This window comes from Peromyscus eremicus, chromosome 7, assembly GCF_949786415.1.
Source record: "Peromyscus eremicus chromosome 7, PerEre_H2_v1, whole genome shotgun sequence".
Lineage (NCBI taxonomy): Eukaryota > Metazoa > Chordata > Mammalia > Rodentia > Cricetidae > Peromyscus > Peromyscus eremicus.
Window position 1 is genome coordinate 66,011,931 of NC_081422.1, and position 15,293 is coordinate 66,027,223.

At 46.2% G+C, this 15,293-nt stretch overlaps 1 protein-coding gene across 1 annotated transcript in view; it reads right to left on the minus strand.

Moving 5' to 3' along the window:
- The window catches only part of Myzap (myocardial zonula adherens protein), a 94,049-nt gene that overhangs the window by 53,445 nt on the left and 25,311 nt on the right, over positions 1-15,293 (minus strand). The window contains exons 3-6 of the mRNA XM_059268208.1: positions 10,566-10,721; positions 6,336-6,428; positions 5,161-5,274; positions 1,465-1,617 (exon numbers count right to left, since the gene is read on the minus strand). Of these exons, the coding sequence (XP_059124191.1) occupies positions 1,465-1,617; positions 5,161-5,274; positions 6,336-6,428; positions 10,566-10,721 (516 nt within the window). The remainder of the gene's footprint in view (positions 1-1,464; positions 1,618-5,160; positions 5,275-6,335; positions 6,429-10,565; positions 10,722-15,293) is intronic.

Consider the following 15,293-nt stretch of genomic DNA (forward strand, 5'->3'; position numbering starts at 1 on the left):
AAGAAAGAAAAACCCACCTAGGGCTGAAGAGATGGCTCAGCAATTAAGAGCACTTCCCAGTTCCCACATCAGGTGGCTCACAATCACCTGTAACTCCAGCTGTGAGGGATCTAATGCCCTCTTCTGGCCTCTATGGGCACTGCACTCAGGTGCACAAACCCACACTGAGATACATACACATATACACATAATTTAAAATAGTAAAAACAGAAAGAGTTGGCTTATTTGAAGGGAAAGTAAAGAAGGGCTGAGGTATTCTGCCTAAGCCTGGCCCCAGGTGGCTGTAATAGCAGGAGCCCAGAGGGGAACAACAGAGTTTGCAGTGCAGCCCAGCAGACACAGGGAAGGCCACACTGCCAGCCGGCTTTCCTGACTGAATTATTAGCAGCTCCACTTTTCACTAGCATACTCTGGATTAGGCCATCAGTTATACAGGATCCGCAGAACATCTTAAAGCTGCATAGTACACAACTTGAAAACCACAGTCTTGGAGGAGGGGTTCATGAGGCCACGCCCTCTCTTGAGCATCTGTAGGCAGTTGATAGCGGCTGGGAGAGAGAGATGTTTTTTCAGTGGTGTAGTTAGTCATTGGCAAACTGCTTATAATCCCATGAAGAATCTCTCACACACACTCCTGTAACTAAGCCTACTTAACACTCACATACACAAAAAGACATAAAAGCAGAAGGAGAGACCAATGAGGGGGTGGATATGCTCAAAATACACACATACATGTATAAAAATGTATTTGCTATTATGTAATAGGTACCTTTAAAAATTTAAAAATAAGGGGTTGCTCAGTGGTAGAGCGCTTGCCTAGCAAGCTCAAGGCCCTGGGTTCGATCCTCAGCTAAAAAAAAAAAAAAAAAAAAAAAAAAAAAAAAAACAACTTTAAAAATAAAACCCCCACAGGCTTGAGTGAAAACTTTGGGAAGGCCCACTAATGTATTCAAAGTTCATCTTAGGCCTATACACAATTCAGGGGCTAAGAGGGACAGATCTTTGGTGTGTGCGTGTGTGTGTGTGCACGCGCGTGCGTGTGCGTGTGTGTGTGCGTGTGCGTGTGCGTGTGCGTGTGCGTGTGTGTGTGTGTGTGTGTGTGTAGGGCAGGGGCAGTCCTTGGGACTTCAAAGAGGATATACATGGTGAAAGAAGAGCCCCCCAAAGCTCATGAGTATATTCTAGACCCAGGAAGCATACCACTGGCCTTCCCAATAACATAACCACAATTGTCATGATGGCTTCATGAAGCCCTTGAGGAACTACTGCAGGCTAAGAAAGGCATCCCCCAAGGGGTATTTGTGCAGCACCCCAACTCTAGGCAGGGAACTGGGCACAGACACCTCCTTGGCACCTCCAGACAGTGCCTGTGGGTAAGGAAGCCTGATGAGAAAGAGAATGGGGAAGGGAGACGAAGAATTAGAGAGGGGGGGGGGGTCAGTGGGAACCAGGCCGATTGCTTACCTTCATTTTCAGCAGCTGGTTCTCCATTTGAGCAGCCTCTAACTGCCTCTGCTTCTCCCGAAGCTTGTCCATGGATGCTTCATAGGTCTGCTGCAAATGTCTGATTTGATCCTTGATGGTGCTATTTTCCAAAGTCACATCCACAAGGGTTTTCTATTTGGGTGAAAATGAAAAACCCAGATCTAGGGGTGTGAGAACACACAGCAGTGTCACCCCATTCTGCTGTAGCGGCTCCCAGGCGGGGACCAGGGATTCCCACAGCAGCTGAGGCCTGTCCCACTGTGGTCTAGTGGACCACAGCCTTCCCTACAATCCCCAACAGCTGGAGACTGTTAGACTTGCCACTGCTTAGGATGGGAAGATAGATTAAATGGAATCTTTTTTCAAGGAAAATGCTCATAATGCTATCATTCCACAAGGTGGGGGTGGAGCAGGTGTAAAGCAGTAAATACAGGCCAATCCCATTCATACATCCAAACCCCTTTCACCCCATGAGAGAATTGAGATTTATTTCTATTTTGTTGTTTCCTTGTCTTTTCCATATTTCCACAATGAAATAAAAAACAAGCATGTTACAGACTAGAGATGAAGTGAACAGCCTTGCCTGACAAGTGTGGAGAGCCTGTTAAGGGGGCTGGCAGTGTGGTTCAGATGGTAGAGGGCTTGGTTAGTGTGCTGCTGCTTAGTCAGCTTGACACAAGCCAGGGGCATCTAGGAAAGGGGCATCTCAATTGAGAAAATGCCCCCATCACACTGGCCTGGGGGCAAAACTGGTGAATTTTTCTTGATTGATAGCAGATGTAAGGATGCACAGCTCAGTGTGGGCCATGCTGCCCTTGGGCAGGTGGTTCTGAGTTATATAAAGAAGCAGGCTGAGTGAGGCAGTAAACAGCACTCCTCCATGGTCTCTGCATCAGCTCTTGATTCCAAGTCCCTGCCTTGCTTAAGTTCCTGCCCTGACCTCTTTCGAAGATGGACTGTGATGTAGAAGTGTAAGCCGAATGAACCCTTTCCTCCCCAGGTTGCTTTTGGTCAAGATGTTTTATCACAGCAATACAAAACAAACGAGGAAACCTAGCATGCACACTGTCCAGAGTTCCACTCCAGCACTGCATACATGACACATGGTGGCTCAGGCCTGTAATCATAACACTTAACAAGTAGAGTCAGGAAGGTCAAATTCAAGGTCATCCTGGGCTACACAGTGAGTTTAAAGCCAGCCTGAGCTACATGAGACCATGTCTCAGGAGAAAAAATTGCTGTTGACTGTCAGCTGCTCCAGGACACTCAGGTGGGCAGAACTAATTAGATTAATAATGCTGCTGTTTGTTGCTTCTATTTCTATTTAATTAGAGAGAAATGATTTCCATAATCCCCAGAATCTCCACCACTGGACACTGGGGTGTGGGCATTATCTGCAACTTCAGATTGCAACACTCAGAACCTGGTGCCAGATGGTGTGATGGAATAATCTTTTTGTACACTGTGAAGATGTATCTTTGCCAAGGCGCCTTTTGATTGGTTTAATAAAAGAGCTGACTGGCCAATAGCTAGGTAGGTAGAGGTTAGGTTGGACTTGTGATGGGGGTGGCTCAAGGAAGAAGGAGGAGGAGAGTCATTAGCCAGACACAGAGGAGATGCCTAGGAGATGAACATGCTGTGATTAAAAACAAAAAACAAAACAACAACAACAAAAAAACATGCCAGGTGGTAGAGTGTAGATAAGAAATAAGTTGTAAGAGCTAGTTAGAAAAAAGCCTAAGCTATTGGCCAATCATTTATAATTAATAATAAGTCTCTGTGTGGTTATTTGAGGGCTGGCTGGCAGGACAGATGGACTACAAGATGGCATGTCTATCTCCTCTGTCCTCTGATGGATGACTGGTCTCTGAAGATTCCTCACCCCTCCTCATTGGACAATATACCTAAGCTCATTTGAATCACTTTAAAAACTGTCAGTGGAGGTAAAAAGTTACCAAAGGAAACACTGATGCCATGGGAAGATTCCAGGAGCTGCAGAAGACATCTAGCCTAATGTCCAAGCCCTTCTGGGGAAAAAAATGGATGCAGAAACACTTAGCCTTGACCAGAAGATCAGATTTATCTAATCCTGTCTCTGCCACTAGCTAGATACTTAATGTCATTGATCTCTGCTGACCTCAGTTTATCCACAGAAGTCAGGATTTGGAGACCAACTCCACAGTTTGTCCAGCTCTGCCTTTCTACAAAATGAAGTCAAGAGTTTGGTCTCTGTCAGTAGTGACAAACGTGAGTAGAAAGGACAAGTGGAAGAGGCTGGAATCTTGCACAAGTAAGAAGCCAATGACCTTCAGACATGACCGATGGTGTAATCTTCTAGTTGCATGGCTCTGTTGGCAACCCAGGATTGAGACTAGGGGCCCTTGGGTTAGGGATTACCCTGTTCTAATAAGTGACCTATGAGGTAAATGCCTAGATTGTCAACCAAAAAGCACCTGAGAAGAATTTGCCTAAAAATATATTGTTCTTCTGGGGAGAAAAAAACAGAGCCATAGTGCAGATATGAGCAGGTCTAAACTCAGGTGGGGCAAAGCCCTCTCTGGTAGGCTCGGGAGTGAAATGGTTTCCAAGAGGGAAGGAAAAAGGGCCTTGGCAATCTCCCTTCAAGATAGGAAGAGGGAACAAAGGGCTCCTGGATAAACCAGAGGCTTGGCCTGAGGCCAGGGGGAAGCTGGCATACACAAAAGGGAGCCAGGAAAAGCATGGGACTGCAGCCCAACCAGAAATGGGCATCCCAGACAAACCCAAACACAGCCCCACCCCACCCACTGCTGGAAGCTGGCCGACCTTTGTTGCCTCTGGGGCTCCATCAACTATGGCTGGCAAATACTAAATTCTATGGGAAATGGAGGAGCCCAGTATGATGGCCTGCTTGCTTATCCACAAAACTATTTACACAGGACAAGAAAGGATTAGAAGTGAGTAGGTTGAACATTTAAGAGGCATAAAAAGATAAGCCAAATAAACTCGGAGGATGACAGAAATGATTGTATATTTGGAAAGTAAGACCAAGGGCTTGCTCTGAACATCTTCAAATGAACTCGCTAGGCAAGGCAATCCTGCATGCTAGGCAGGAACTCTTGGTTGGAAGAGGAAAGAGTGAAAACCCTTCAATGGTTAGCTCAGAGCCCATCTCTGGTAGGTCTTAATTAAGAATGTCTATCTATTAAGAATGTCTTCATTCACTGGAACACACATGGTTCTTTACGATGTAAAATCGTTCCTAAATCAAGAAAAAGTGTCTCCTGTGAGAGCTGCTTCCCATGAGAGGCTGCATGTTGTCTTAGGATAAACATGTCTTTTCTGTAACCAAGTGGGACCAGACGCACCAGAGCTATGAGGAGAAGGTAGTTGATGTGCTGTGTAAACGCAGAGGACCACTTAGGAGAGCAAGAGACAAGGCCATCCCAGAGTTGAGCCTCAAACCCCTCCTTGACACGGGAACCCGACAGAGGCTCACATTTCTACTGGAAGCATTTCCTCCGACTTCCTCCCCACCTTCCAGTAACTGCATTTACCATCTACCGTGCCTGTGCTTAAAGGACCATGACTGACCACAGGACATTCTGTGACTTTTCTGCAGAGAGGCTCCACTCCTGTTTAAGCTCACTGCCCTATGGAGAGAAGATTCCCGGCTAAGGGGAAGCAGAGGGGTACCTGCAGGCCGACAGAGTCCGCTGCCAATGCTGAGTTCATGGCGTTGAAGCTATCCAGGGCTGACGACTGTGCTTGGATGTGACTGTCTAGGTAGTCCTGCTGAGCATGGGAAACCTGCAGAGAGGAAGACAGTCACTCGAGACCAACGCACACCCCACAGACTCCAGGGAGGGGGAGATTTTCTGAGAGTAGCCACATCTACTTCAGTAATATTTACAGTAAAACTATAGATCACAAACCAACATCTGGGGCCAGAGAACTAGTTTAGCTGGCCAGGAAAGAGAGAACACACGTTCTTATTCTTGGTGTGGATTGCAAATTCCTTTTTTTTTTTTTTTTTTTTTTTTTACTATTACAAATGATGCTAAAAAAATTAGTTCATCCACATGTCATTTTGCATGTGGGGGAGCTTATCTGTAGAATAAGTTCTTTTCTTCTTCTTCTTCTTCTTCTTCTTCTTCTTCTTCTTCTTCTTCTTCTTCTTCTTCTTCTTTTTGAGACAGGGTTTTTCTGTGTAGCTTTGGAGCCTGTCCTGGAACTTGCTCTGTAAACCAGGCTGACCTTGAACTCACAGAGATCCGCCTACCTCTGCCTCCCCAGTGCTGGGATTAAAGGCATGCACCGCCACTGCCCAGCTGTAGAATAAATTCTTACAAATGGAATTTGAGGACTGAGACTGTGGCTTGGTAATCCCAAGTTGGTAGACTGCACAAGGCCTGGGGTTTGATCCTCATCACCCTGTAAACCAGTGCACACCTGTAATCCCTTTGCTGCATAAGTGTAAACAATGAGGAGTTCATGCAAAGCTGAGGCCACCCTGGACTACACAAGACTTCATCTTTCAAAACAGCAAAATATTTCTTTTTGTAAAGTAGGTCATTAACTAGAACCAATCTGGGTAGGGGCTAGATGGCTGAGCCATCTCCCAGCAGTTAAGAGTATGTACTGCCCTTGTAATGCAACTCTAAGGGAGATTATTAGACATTCTCCTTTGAATAATAAAGTTCAATCTATGACTCAAGAAAATGTCCTGTCAGTCCATTTGAAGTCTGACTCCGTTCATAAGAAGCCTGAGCTTTTTAAACATCTCCAGGCCACTAAGCACAAGTCCCAAGCCCTGCCATCTTCTCACGGCCACAGTGCCAAGGCATGGACTTACGGACAGGTGGACTTACCGACAGGTCCTGGGTGAGCTGGCGAATCTTCTGCCTCATCTCATCATAGTCTCCATACATCCGCTTCCTCACCTTTTCCAAAGTGGCCCTCACCTGCAGCCACAAGAACGCTAGTTAGACATCAAGTGACAATAGTTTCATGGAAGACACTGGAAACTTTATTAATAAGAGAAAGATCCACACACAAAAAAACCCCAAAAACTTAAGAATAAGACATGTAGCAAATTAAGTGACAAGATCACTTTTAACATCTAGTTAGAAACAATGGAAATGATCCAAACGATGTGTATTGTCAATGAGGATAAGGATTAGTAAACGTTAAGTTACCTAAGCAACAAACGGAAGCACAACCGTTTTGTTAAAACTCACCATCACCATCAAACACCATTTGAACATTTTCCCCCTTCCAATCACATGTTTTTACAAGCAGGAAGTTTTTAACTAGTCAACTGTAAACACATGGTTATGAGGCTAAAAACACTCCAAAGCAGGCAGCAACCTCTAATTTTCTCTCTCTCTCTCTCTGCTCCAAATGCCAAAAAGCAATTAAATGTCTAGAATGCAAGGTGGAAAAATGTGAGGCCTGAAGGGGCCATAAATTCAGATGTCAGTTTCTCAGTAATTACCAACAGAATGCACACTGGGTGTAACAAAGAGGAAAGTGGTCCCCAGCTCCTCACTCAAGCAAACACTGTGCAAGTCTGGACTGGGGCGTTAAGTGGGAAGCTGATACACAACCCTGTTTCCCCATCTTCTGGTGTCCTTAGATGTTTGGTAAACTTCTCCGGAGTCCCCCAACTGATGGAGAAGTCTGGAGGCAGCTTCCTCCAGGCAAACTCCAGGCTGTCGAGCTTACAAAGGGCTGAAGGGAAGCAGTTTGGTTTAAATGCAAATGTTTAGGAGCAGTGCTGGATGAAGACTTGATACTGAGGGTCTGTTTGCAGAAGAAACTCCTTGTTGTGCTTTGGAGGGTTTGTTTTCTCTTTCTTGTACTAGGGATTTGAACTCAGGGCCTCACGCATGCTAGGCAAGAACTCTAACAGTGAGGTACGTTTTGTTTTAGAATGGATATTGGTAGGGAGTTAGAAGAGAGAAGTCCAGACCTCAAGTATACCCCAGATGAGGGTTTTTTTGTTTTTGTTTTTAAAATTTATTTCATTTTTTAAGTGTGTGTGTGTGTGTGTGTGTGTGTGTGTGTGTGTGTGTGCGTGTGTCAGGAGAAGCCAGAAGAAGGTGTATCTCTCTTAGAAGTGGAGTTACAGACGCTTGTGAGCTGCCTGACATGGGTGAGTGCTGAGAATCAAAATTGGGTCCTCAGTGCCTCCCCCGATGAGTTCTAATAGCCTACTTTCTTGCCATTGACCACTGGGAAGAAGAGGCTCAGAGCATGAGCCTTCATTCTAGTGGCAAAAAACTCTTTATCACCCCAGCTGGCTCCTGTGCTGTCACCAGAGGTGAATCTTGAGCTGGGTGTTGCTCTCACTGAAGGGTGTAGGAGGCCAATAAGGCCAGGGCGTCTCCCATCAGGGAGCAAGGGCAACAAACTCATAAACACACTGAGGAATGTGAAGGCCGGCATGGATCTAAAGCCAGCCATTGAAGGTGGGACCAAGAAATTAACTTTGGATTGCAGATCACGGTAGAGGGTGGGAATTTTGGGTCAGAACCAGTTCTGTGATTTCAGCACATGTCATTTATAGCAAGGATTAGCCTGGACCTGCTGTATTTGTCTTGGGAAACTTAGGAGTCTCAGCTCTACTTAGAAGGCTTACCTCTAAAGCAATCCCAAGCTGTACAGAGCATATAAATGAAGAAGGTCTAAATAGTTCCTTGAGAAAGTCTGCATTGTTAAAAAACAATCTGGGGTGCTGGAGAGATGGCTCAGCAGTTAAGAGCACTGACTGCTCTTCCAGAGGCCCCAGGTTCAATTCCCAGCACCCACATGGCAGCTCACATTTGTCTGTAACACCAGTTCCAGGACTTCTGACACTTTCACATAGACATAAATGCAGGCAAAACACCAATGAACATTAAAAAAATCAATTGTGTGTATACATACACATATCTGGGATCCAACATTCTGCATGATTAAAAAACTATCTTTGAGAGGTCAGATAACCGACTAGTGGTTGTAATACACTGTGTGTGTGTGTGTGTGTGTGTGTGTGTGTGTTCATGTGCACATTCACATGTGAGTATGTGTGTGGTATATGTATATATATGGGTGTGTATACATATGTGTGCACATGTCTGGAGGCCAGAAGTTAACATTAGGTATCTTCCTTGATCACTCTTCTGCTGTGGGATGTTCTTTATGCTGTGAATGTGTTGCTCTGATTGGTTGATAAATTAAAAGCTGATTGGCCAGTAGCCAGGCAGGAAGTATAGGTGGGGTAAACAGACAAGGAGAATTCTGGGAACAAGAAGGCTGAGTCAGGAGACAGCAGCCCGCCGTCCAGGGAGCAGCATGTAATGGCACACAGGTAAAGCCACGAAAAATGTGGTGACATATAGATCAACAGAAATGGGCTGAGTTTAAGTGTAAGAGCTAGTCAGTAGTAAGCCTGAGCTAATGGCAAGCAGTTTTAATTAATATAAGCTTCTGAGTGATTATTTTATATGCAGCTGCAGGGTCCATGGGGCTGGGCAGGACCAGAGAAAACTTCAGCTACACTTTCCACCTTATTTTTTGAAGTAGGGTCTCTCACTGAACTTGGAGCTCATCTATTCAGCTACAGTGTCTGGCCAGGGAGCTACAGGGATCATCCTGTGTCTACCCCACCAGTGCTGGAGTTACAGATGCCGGCAACCACACATTTTTTACATGGGTACTGGGGATCTGAACTCTCAGGTCCCCAGGCTTGTGCAGTAGGCACTTTATGGACTGCACCATCTCCCAGCCCATGGATTTGTTATTTTTAAAAAAACAAACAAACTCAGACAGCAACTTAGACAACATGGCTTTGCACATCATCTGTCCCAAATCAAATGAGGCTCACAAAGCTGGAGGTTTGGACCTCAGGAATGAGAGCCCACCTGTAGATGAGTAAACTGAGCCCTGGAGAGGACAAAAGGCCACACTAAGAGGAACCTGGGTCTGATATGGAAGCAGAAGCAATGAGCTCCCAGGCCTGGGGGACTTCTCCAGCCCAAGGCGGACCTTTGCCTCCTCCAGCACTGAGCTGTGGGGACGTGTTTGGAGCCCATGGGCATCAGAGCAGTTCATTTCTTCTCTCATCTAACTAGTCTGGTTTGAGCTTAGCAGCATCAATCAGACTCATGTGGATGGAAGGGACACTGGGTAGCACAAAAAGAAACTGACAGACAGCCATCAAAGTATTTGAAGAAAATGACCCACAAGGTTAACCACAAAACAGGTTGAATGGTAGATGATGGCCAATTGTTTTCTTCTTCATATACTTCTCCCAGACTTTCTCAACTTAAAGGATACAAGGCGATACATTAAATACAAAGAAATTGCATTGATTCACGGAGACTGTACCTCGTCTATTGTAGCTGACTTGTCAACATTCATCTCAACCCAAATCATTGGTGTGAACCTGTGAACCTGCCAGGTCTGCCTACGTTCCCTGTCAGTGATTGGTATGGGATGGGCTATGTGACCATCCCTGGCCAAGATGCCTTGGAAGGGGCAGCCTAATGGGGGCAGGGCAACTTCAAAAACTTTCCAGAAGTGAGTGTCCTATTTTCTACCTCCAAACACTGTCATGTGTACAGAAGAGACCCAATCTTCACACTGAAGAAAGAAAAAGTCCAGAGATATAGAAAACCAGACCCAGAGCCCAGTTGTACCCTGCCCAGAACCCCCACACCCCCACCTCCAGACTCATCTCCAGGGAAGACACACTTCTTTCTGAGTTGGCGGTTCTCTTATGAGTAGCCAGTAACACCCACATTTATACAGTTGCCCAAACACATACATTATATGTGTCTGGTATCTTAATGCAAAACCACCCAAGAGCCTCCATGCCACACCCAGCAGGGGCCCTGGGTCTCATGACCCCTCTGCCTGTAAGGAACAGCCACCCAAGAGAAGCTTGTTGAAGAATTATACTTATGCCTTTAGCATCATCACAAAGAAACGGAGGAACATTTCCCTCCCAAACAAGACTTTCAAAATGCCTACTTAACATTCCCATCCACGCTTCCGACGCCACCCTCCTATCTGCTTCAAAGGACAGAAACACAAAATATCCCCGAGTAGCTCACGTCTTTGATGTAGTTCATCTCTTCTTTCAGCTGATTGGTGGACCAGCCATACACAACCATTTCCTTCTGCTGGTTGGGATCGGATCTTCGCACCACACCATAGACAACACCCTGAGGAAGCTTCCTGGTGGACTCTCCATTGCTTAGTTCTGGAGGCTAGGAAAGGCAGGAAGTTAGAAAAAGAATATAAGTCTCACAAACACAGCGATAATGGACACCCGTGTATGTTTACGCAGACTGTAACCAGCCCTGGGTGCCTGGACAGCAGAAGTAAGGGGGCAGAATGCCAGCTTGGCATCTGCTGACTACCTGGCACGGGCTGGGGCTGCCTGCATCCTGGAGAAAGCATCAATTGCTCACTTCTATCAAGTCCTGGTCCACCATCCTCGTTGGTAAGAACCTGCATACCTCTTTGTTCCCAAGGGGACATCCATTTCTAATCCTCACAAAGATGCCAGAGGAGTTATGTCATGAAAACCTTGCACTGAGGTGACACTGTTTTCTGCCTTATACCAGTTCCTCTGATGACTTTAACTCCCTCACCAACCACATGGCCTAAAATGTGGGAAGTTGAGGTTGACTGTCATCGGGGAGCGAGACTGTCCTATGAGGGCAGGGCTGACCCTGCAGCCAAGCTCTGAGGGAAAGAGGTGGGGTTGGCACACAACCTGTTGTGTCCATTTATGAAATACTTCTGGAAAGCCAAGCAGAGGTGGTGTGACTCTAGCCCTGAAGAATCTCTCACTCTGCTTAGCTGGTCTTTAATCCAGCACTTAAAGCTTGAATCATCAGTAAGCTGCAATCCAAAAGGACCATGTCCAAATCTCACATAGCTTTGTAGGATGAAGGCTTCAGGAAGCAGGAAAAGGTTAAAAAAAAAAAAAAAGTGTTTTTTGACCACCAAGAAAATTCCTTCCAATGTTTAATGTTCACAACCAGTCACCAACACAGCCTTTTCCTTCTGCTTCATAGCTGAGGGCACTGGAGTTCAAAGGGGCTAAATGGCTTGCGTGTGACCGCACATTCACATTTAATCCTGTCTGGTCTTAGGCACGGATGTTCCTCATGCTGAGGGTTTGTTAGATGTGGGGAGATGGAGTAGGGACCTCCTCAAACATGAAGGGACAAAGACAAAGAAAGAAAAATGAGGGAGAGAGACAGAGACAGAGAAAAGGGACAAGGGCTGATGAAATGGTGCAACCAGTAGAAGTCCTTGCCACCAAGCTCAATGACCTGAGTTTGATCCTCCGGATCTACATGGTGAAAGCTGAGAACTAACTCCTACAAGTTGTTTTTCTGACCTCCACGTGGGCACTGTGGATCACTAGCCGTGGGCGCGCGCGCGCGCGCACACACACACACACACACACACGCACAAACACACACAGAGGTAGAGGGACTCAAAGAATAAAAAAAAAGTAACAATATTTTTTAAAGAAGTAACTTGAAGGCGGGCAGTGGTGGCGCACGCCTTTAATCCCAGCACTCGGGAGGCAGAGCCAGGCGGATCTCTGTGAGTTCGAGGCCAGCCTGGGCTACCAAGGGAGTTCCAGGAAAGGCGCAAAGCTACACAGAGAAACCCTGTCTCGAAAAAAAAAAAAAAGAAGTAACTTGAGAGAGAAAGAGAGAGAGAGAGAGAGAGAGAGAGAGAGAGAGAGAGAGAGAGAGAGACAGAGACCCAGGCTGAGACTTCACAGATAAGTGGCTTCCTCACAGCTCTCCCTGGAGTTGACCCAGTATTTAGTCTACACCACAGAACTGTACAGGCAAGTCCCCTCCATCGCCGACTTTTCTTTCTTTCTTTCTTGTTTCTGACAGGGTCTTACTCCATAGTCTTGGCTGTCCTGGAACTTACTCTGCAGACCAGGCTGAACTCACAGAGATCCACCTGCTTCTGCTTCCCAAGTGCTGGGACTAAAGGCGTGCTCCACCACACTGGACTCTATACCAACTTTTTCAATTACCTTTTTGTAGACTTTTCCCAGAAAATTGTTTAAAATGCAAAACTGTAATTTGCGTTTTAAATTATTTACTGTCACAAAATAAAGACGACCAAAAACATTCAAAGTTTGTAAAGTCAAAAAAAATAAAACCCAGAAAGATTCATGACAAACTGCTAAGCACTTCTGAGGAGGGAACAGTGAAACACATTAGAGATGCTGGAGAACAAAAGGGCAGCTTTCTTTTTTATTCACTTACTTATTTTTCTTCGTTCCCTGCATTATTTGTGAGTACTTTTACCACAAGGACTTTTAAAGAAGGGAGGGAACACACCCAATGCTTTTTACTATTCTGTACAAAGTTGGGAAGAGGTGAGATGGGAGGATCTGGGACACTTGTGCTTGGCTTCTGGTAACAGCTTGAATATGGGCCCCAGGCACCCGGATCCCATGGGTGCTGCTGCTACCCTTGAAATCTGTTTGTCAGTTTCAATGACTGGGCTGCTAAGTGGTTCGTGGTGGAGGGACACACTGGTGTTCAGATCTCCCAATGGTGGAGGGACACACTGGTGTTCAGATCTCCCCAATGCTGGAGGAACACACTGGTGTTCAGATCTCCCAATGCTGGAGGGACACACTGGTGTTCAGATCTCCCCAATGCTGGAGGGACACACTGGTGTTCAGATCTCCCAATGCTGGAAGGACACACTGGTGTTCAGATCTCCCCAATGGTGGAGGGACACACTGGTATTCAGATCTCCCCAATGGTGGAGGGACACAATGGTATTCAGATCTCCCAATGCTGGAGGGACACACTGGCGTTCAGATCTCCCAATGCTGGAGGGACACACTGGTGTTCAGATACCCCCAATTTGCTTGACTGGTAATTAGGAAAAGGAAAAGCTCCCATGAAACTCCCCACAGACCAGGAAACAGAAGCTGTTCTTCCGGCCCTGGGCCCCACCCAGTTCCTGAAAAACTGGCTGTGGACAACACAGGTCTCTGAGGAGACACAGAACACAGCAGGGTGCCCAGGTGACTGGTGGCCAGACCCAGAGGATGCCACCACCTGGGAGATGCGAACAATCCCAGCACTGAGCAGTCTGAGGCAGGGAGACTGCCCTGAGTTTGAGATGAATTGGGGTGGCATAGTGAGTTCAGGCCTGTTTGGGCTACAGAGTGAGCCTCTGTCTCAACAGAGAAAAGGATGCATGTGCATTGGAAGATACCTAAAACACACCAAGTGCAAAAGAATCGTTCTTACATTCCTGCTTTTATTTTAAGAATGTGTGTGGAAATTTTCTATGCTGGGTGGTGGTGGCTCACACCTTTAATCCCAGCACTCAGCAGGCAGAGGCAGGTGAATCTCTGTGAGTTCCAGGCCAGCCTGGTCTACAGAGTGAGTTCTAGGACAGCCAGGGCTACACAGAGAAACCCTGTCTCAAAAAAACAAAACAAAACAAAAAAAACAAAACAAAACAAAAAAACCCACAAAAAACAAAAAAAAGGAAAAGAAAGAAAATTTCTAAAAAGATCGGATCCAAACCTTTGGTGACTATCTCCTCCGTGGGAACAGGAGGCCATCTTTCCCTGTGTCCTTTTGTGCAATGGCCTGCTGTTGTTGCTGAATCATTGTTATGTAAACTTTTTAAAAAGGATTTATTTTGGGGGTGGACACAAAGTCCCACCCCTAGGAGCTATTGGCATTTGCTAACAACCACTGAGAGTCTGTTTTCTTTAAGGGTGTGACCCCTGGGAGGTGGACCCCGCTCCAGAGGACAGTCCCACACCCAAGAATATTTGGACAGCACAAACTGGCCTGGGTTGTTGTCTTTAATAAAGGAGGCCATGAAGTTGGGTAGGCGGTGAAGTGGGGGTGGGCAAGGGAGGAGGTGGGGGAGGGATGAATACGATACAAATACATTGTATGAAATTCTCAAACAAGTTAATAAAGTATTAGTTTTCTTTTTTTATTTTTTTATTTTTTTTATTTTATTTTATTTTTTTTTTTCTGTTTTTCGAGACAGGGTTTCTCTGTGTAGCTTTGCGCCTGTCCTGGAACTCACTTGGTAGCCCAGGCTGGCCTCGAACTCACAGAGATCCGCCTGGCTCTGCCTCCCGAGTGCTGGGATTAAAGGCGTGCGCCACCACCGCCCGGCAAAGTATTAGTTTTCAAGACTACTTTTTAGTTATCTGTATATGTGTGTATCTGTGTAGGGGTACATGTCCATGTGAGCACGGGTGTCCACAGAACCTAAAAGAGGGTGTCAGTTCTCCTGGAGTTAGAATGGCAGGCAAGTTGTGAACCACCCAATATGGATGCTGGGAACTGAACTCAGGCAAGAGCAGAAAATGTTCTTAACCATTAAGCCATCTCCCCAGGCCCCCTTTATTTCGACTTTCAAAAAGGAAACTAAAACTTATTAAAATGGCATCTAAATAAAGACCTCCAGAAAAGGGCCTGGTCACAGGGCTCTGCTGAGAAGCAGGGCTAGCGGGCGGCATGGTGCTCCTTAGGGAAGGGGCCGGACCAGGCAGGGAAGGGGCACAAGCCGTGAAAGAGAAGGAAGACGTTCGCTGCACAATGATTTTTATTAGTCCTCACAACCCTACTGTGTAAACATTACTGGTTCATCTGGGGTGAGCACTCAGGTTCCTGTCTCTGTCTTTCCAAATGTGAGTTCCTCCACCCACACTGCCTCCAGCCAGGGAAGAATCAGCGGGGAATTGGACCTCGCATGGCTATGTGGCATCCCAGAGTTTATAGGGGCAGGGAGCCCAGCCCTCA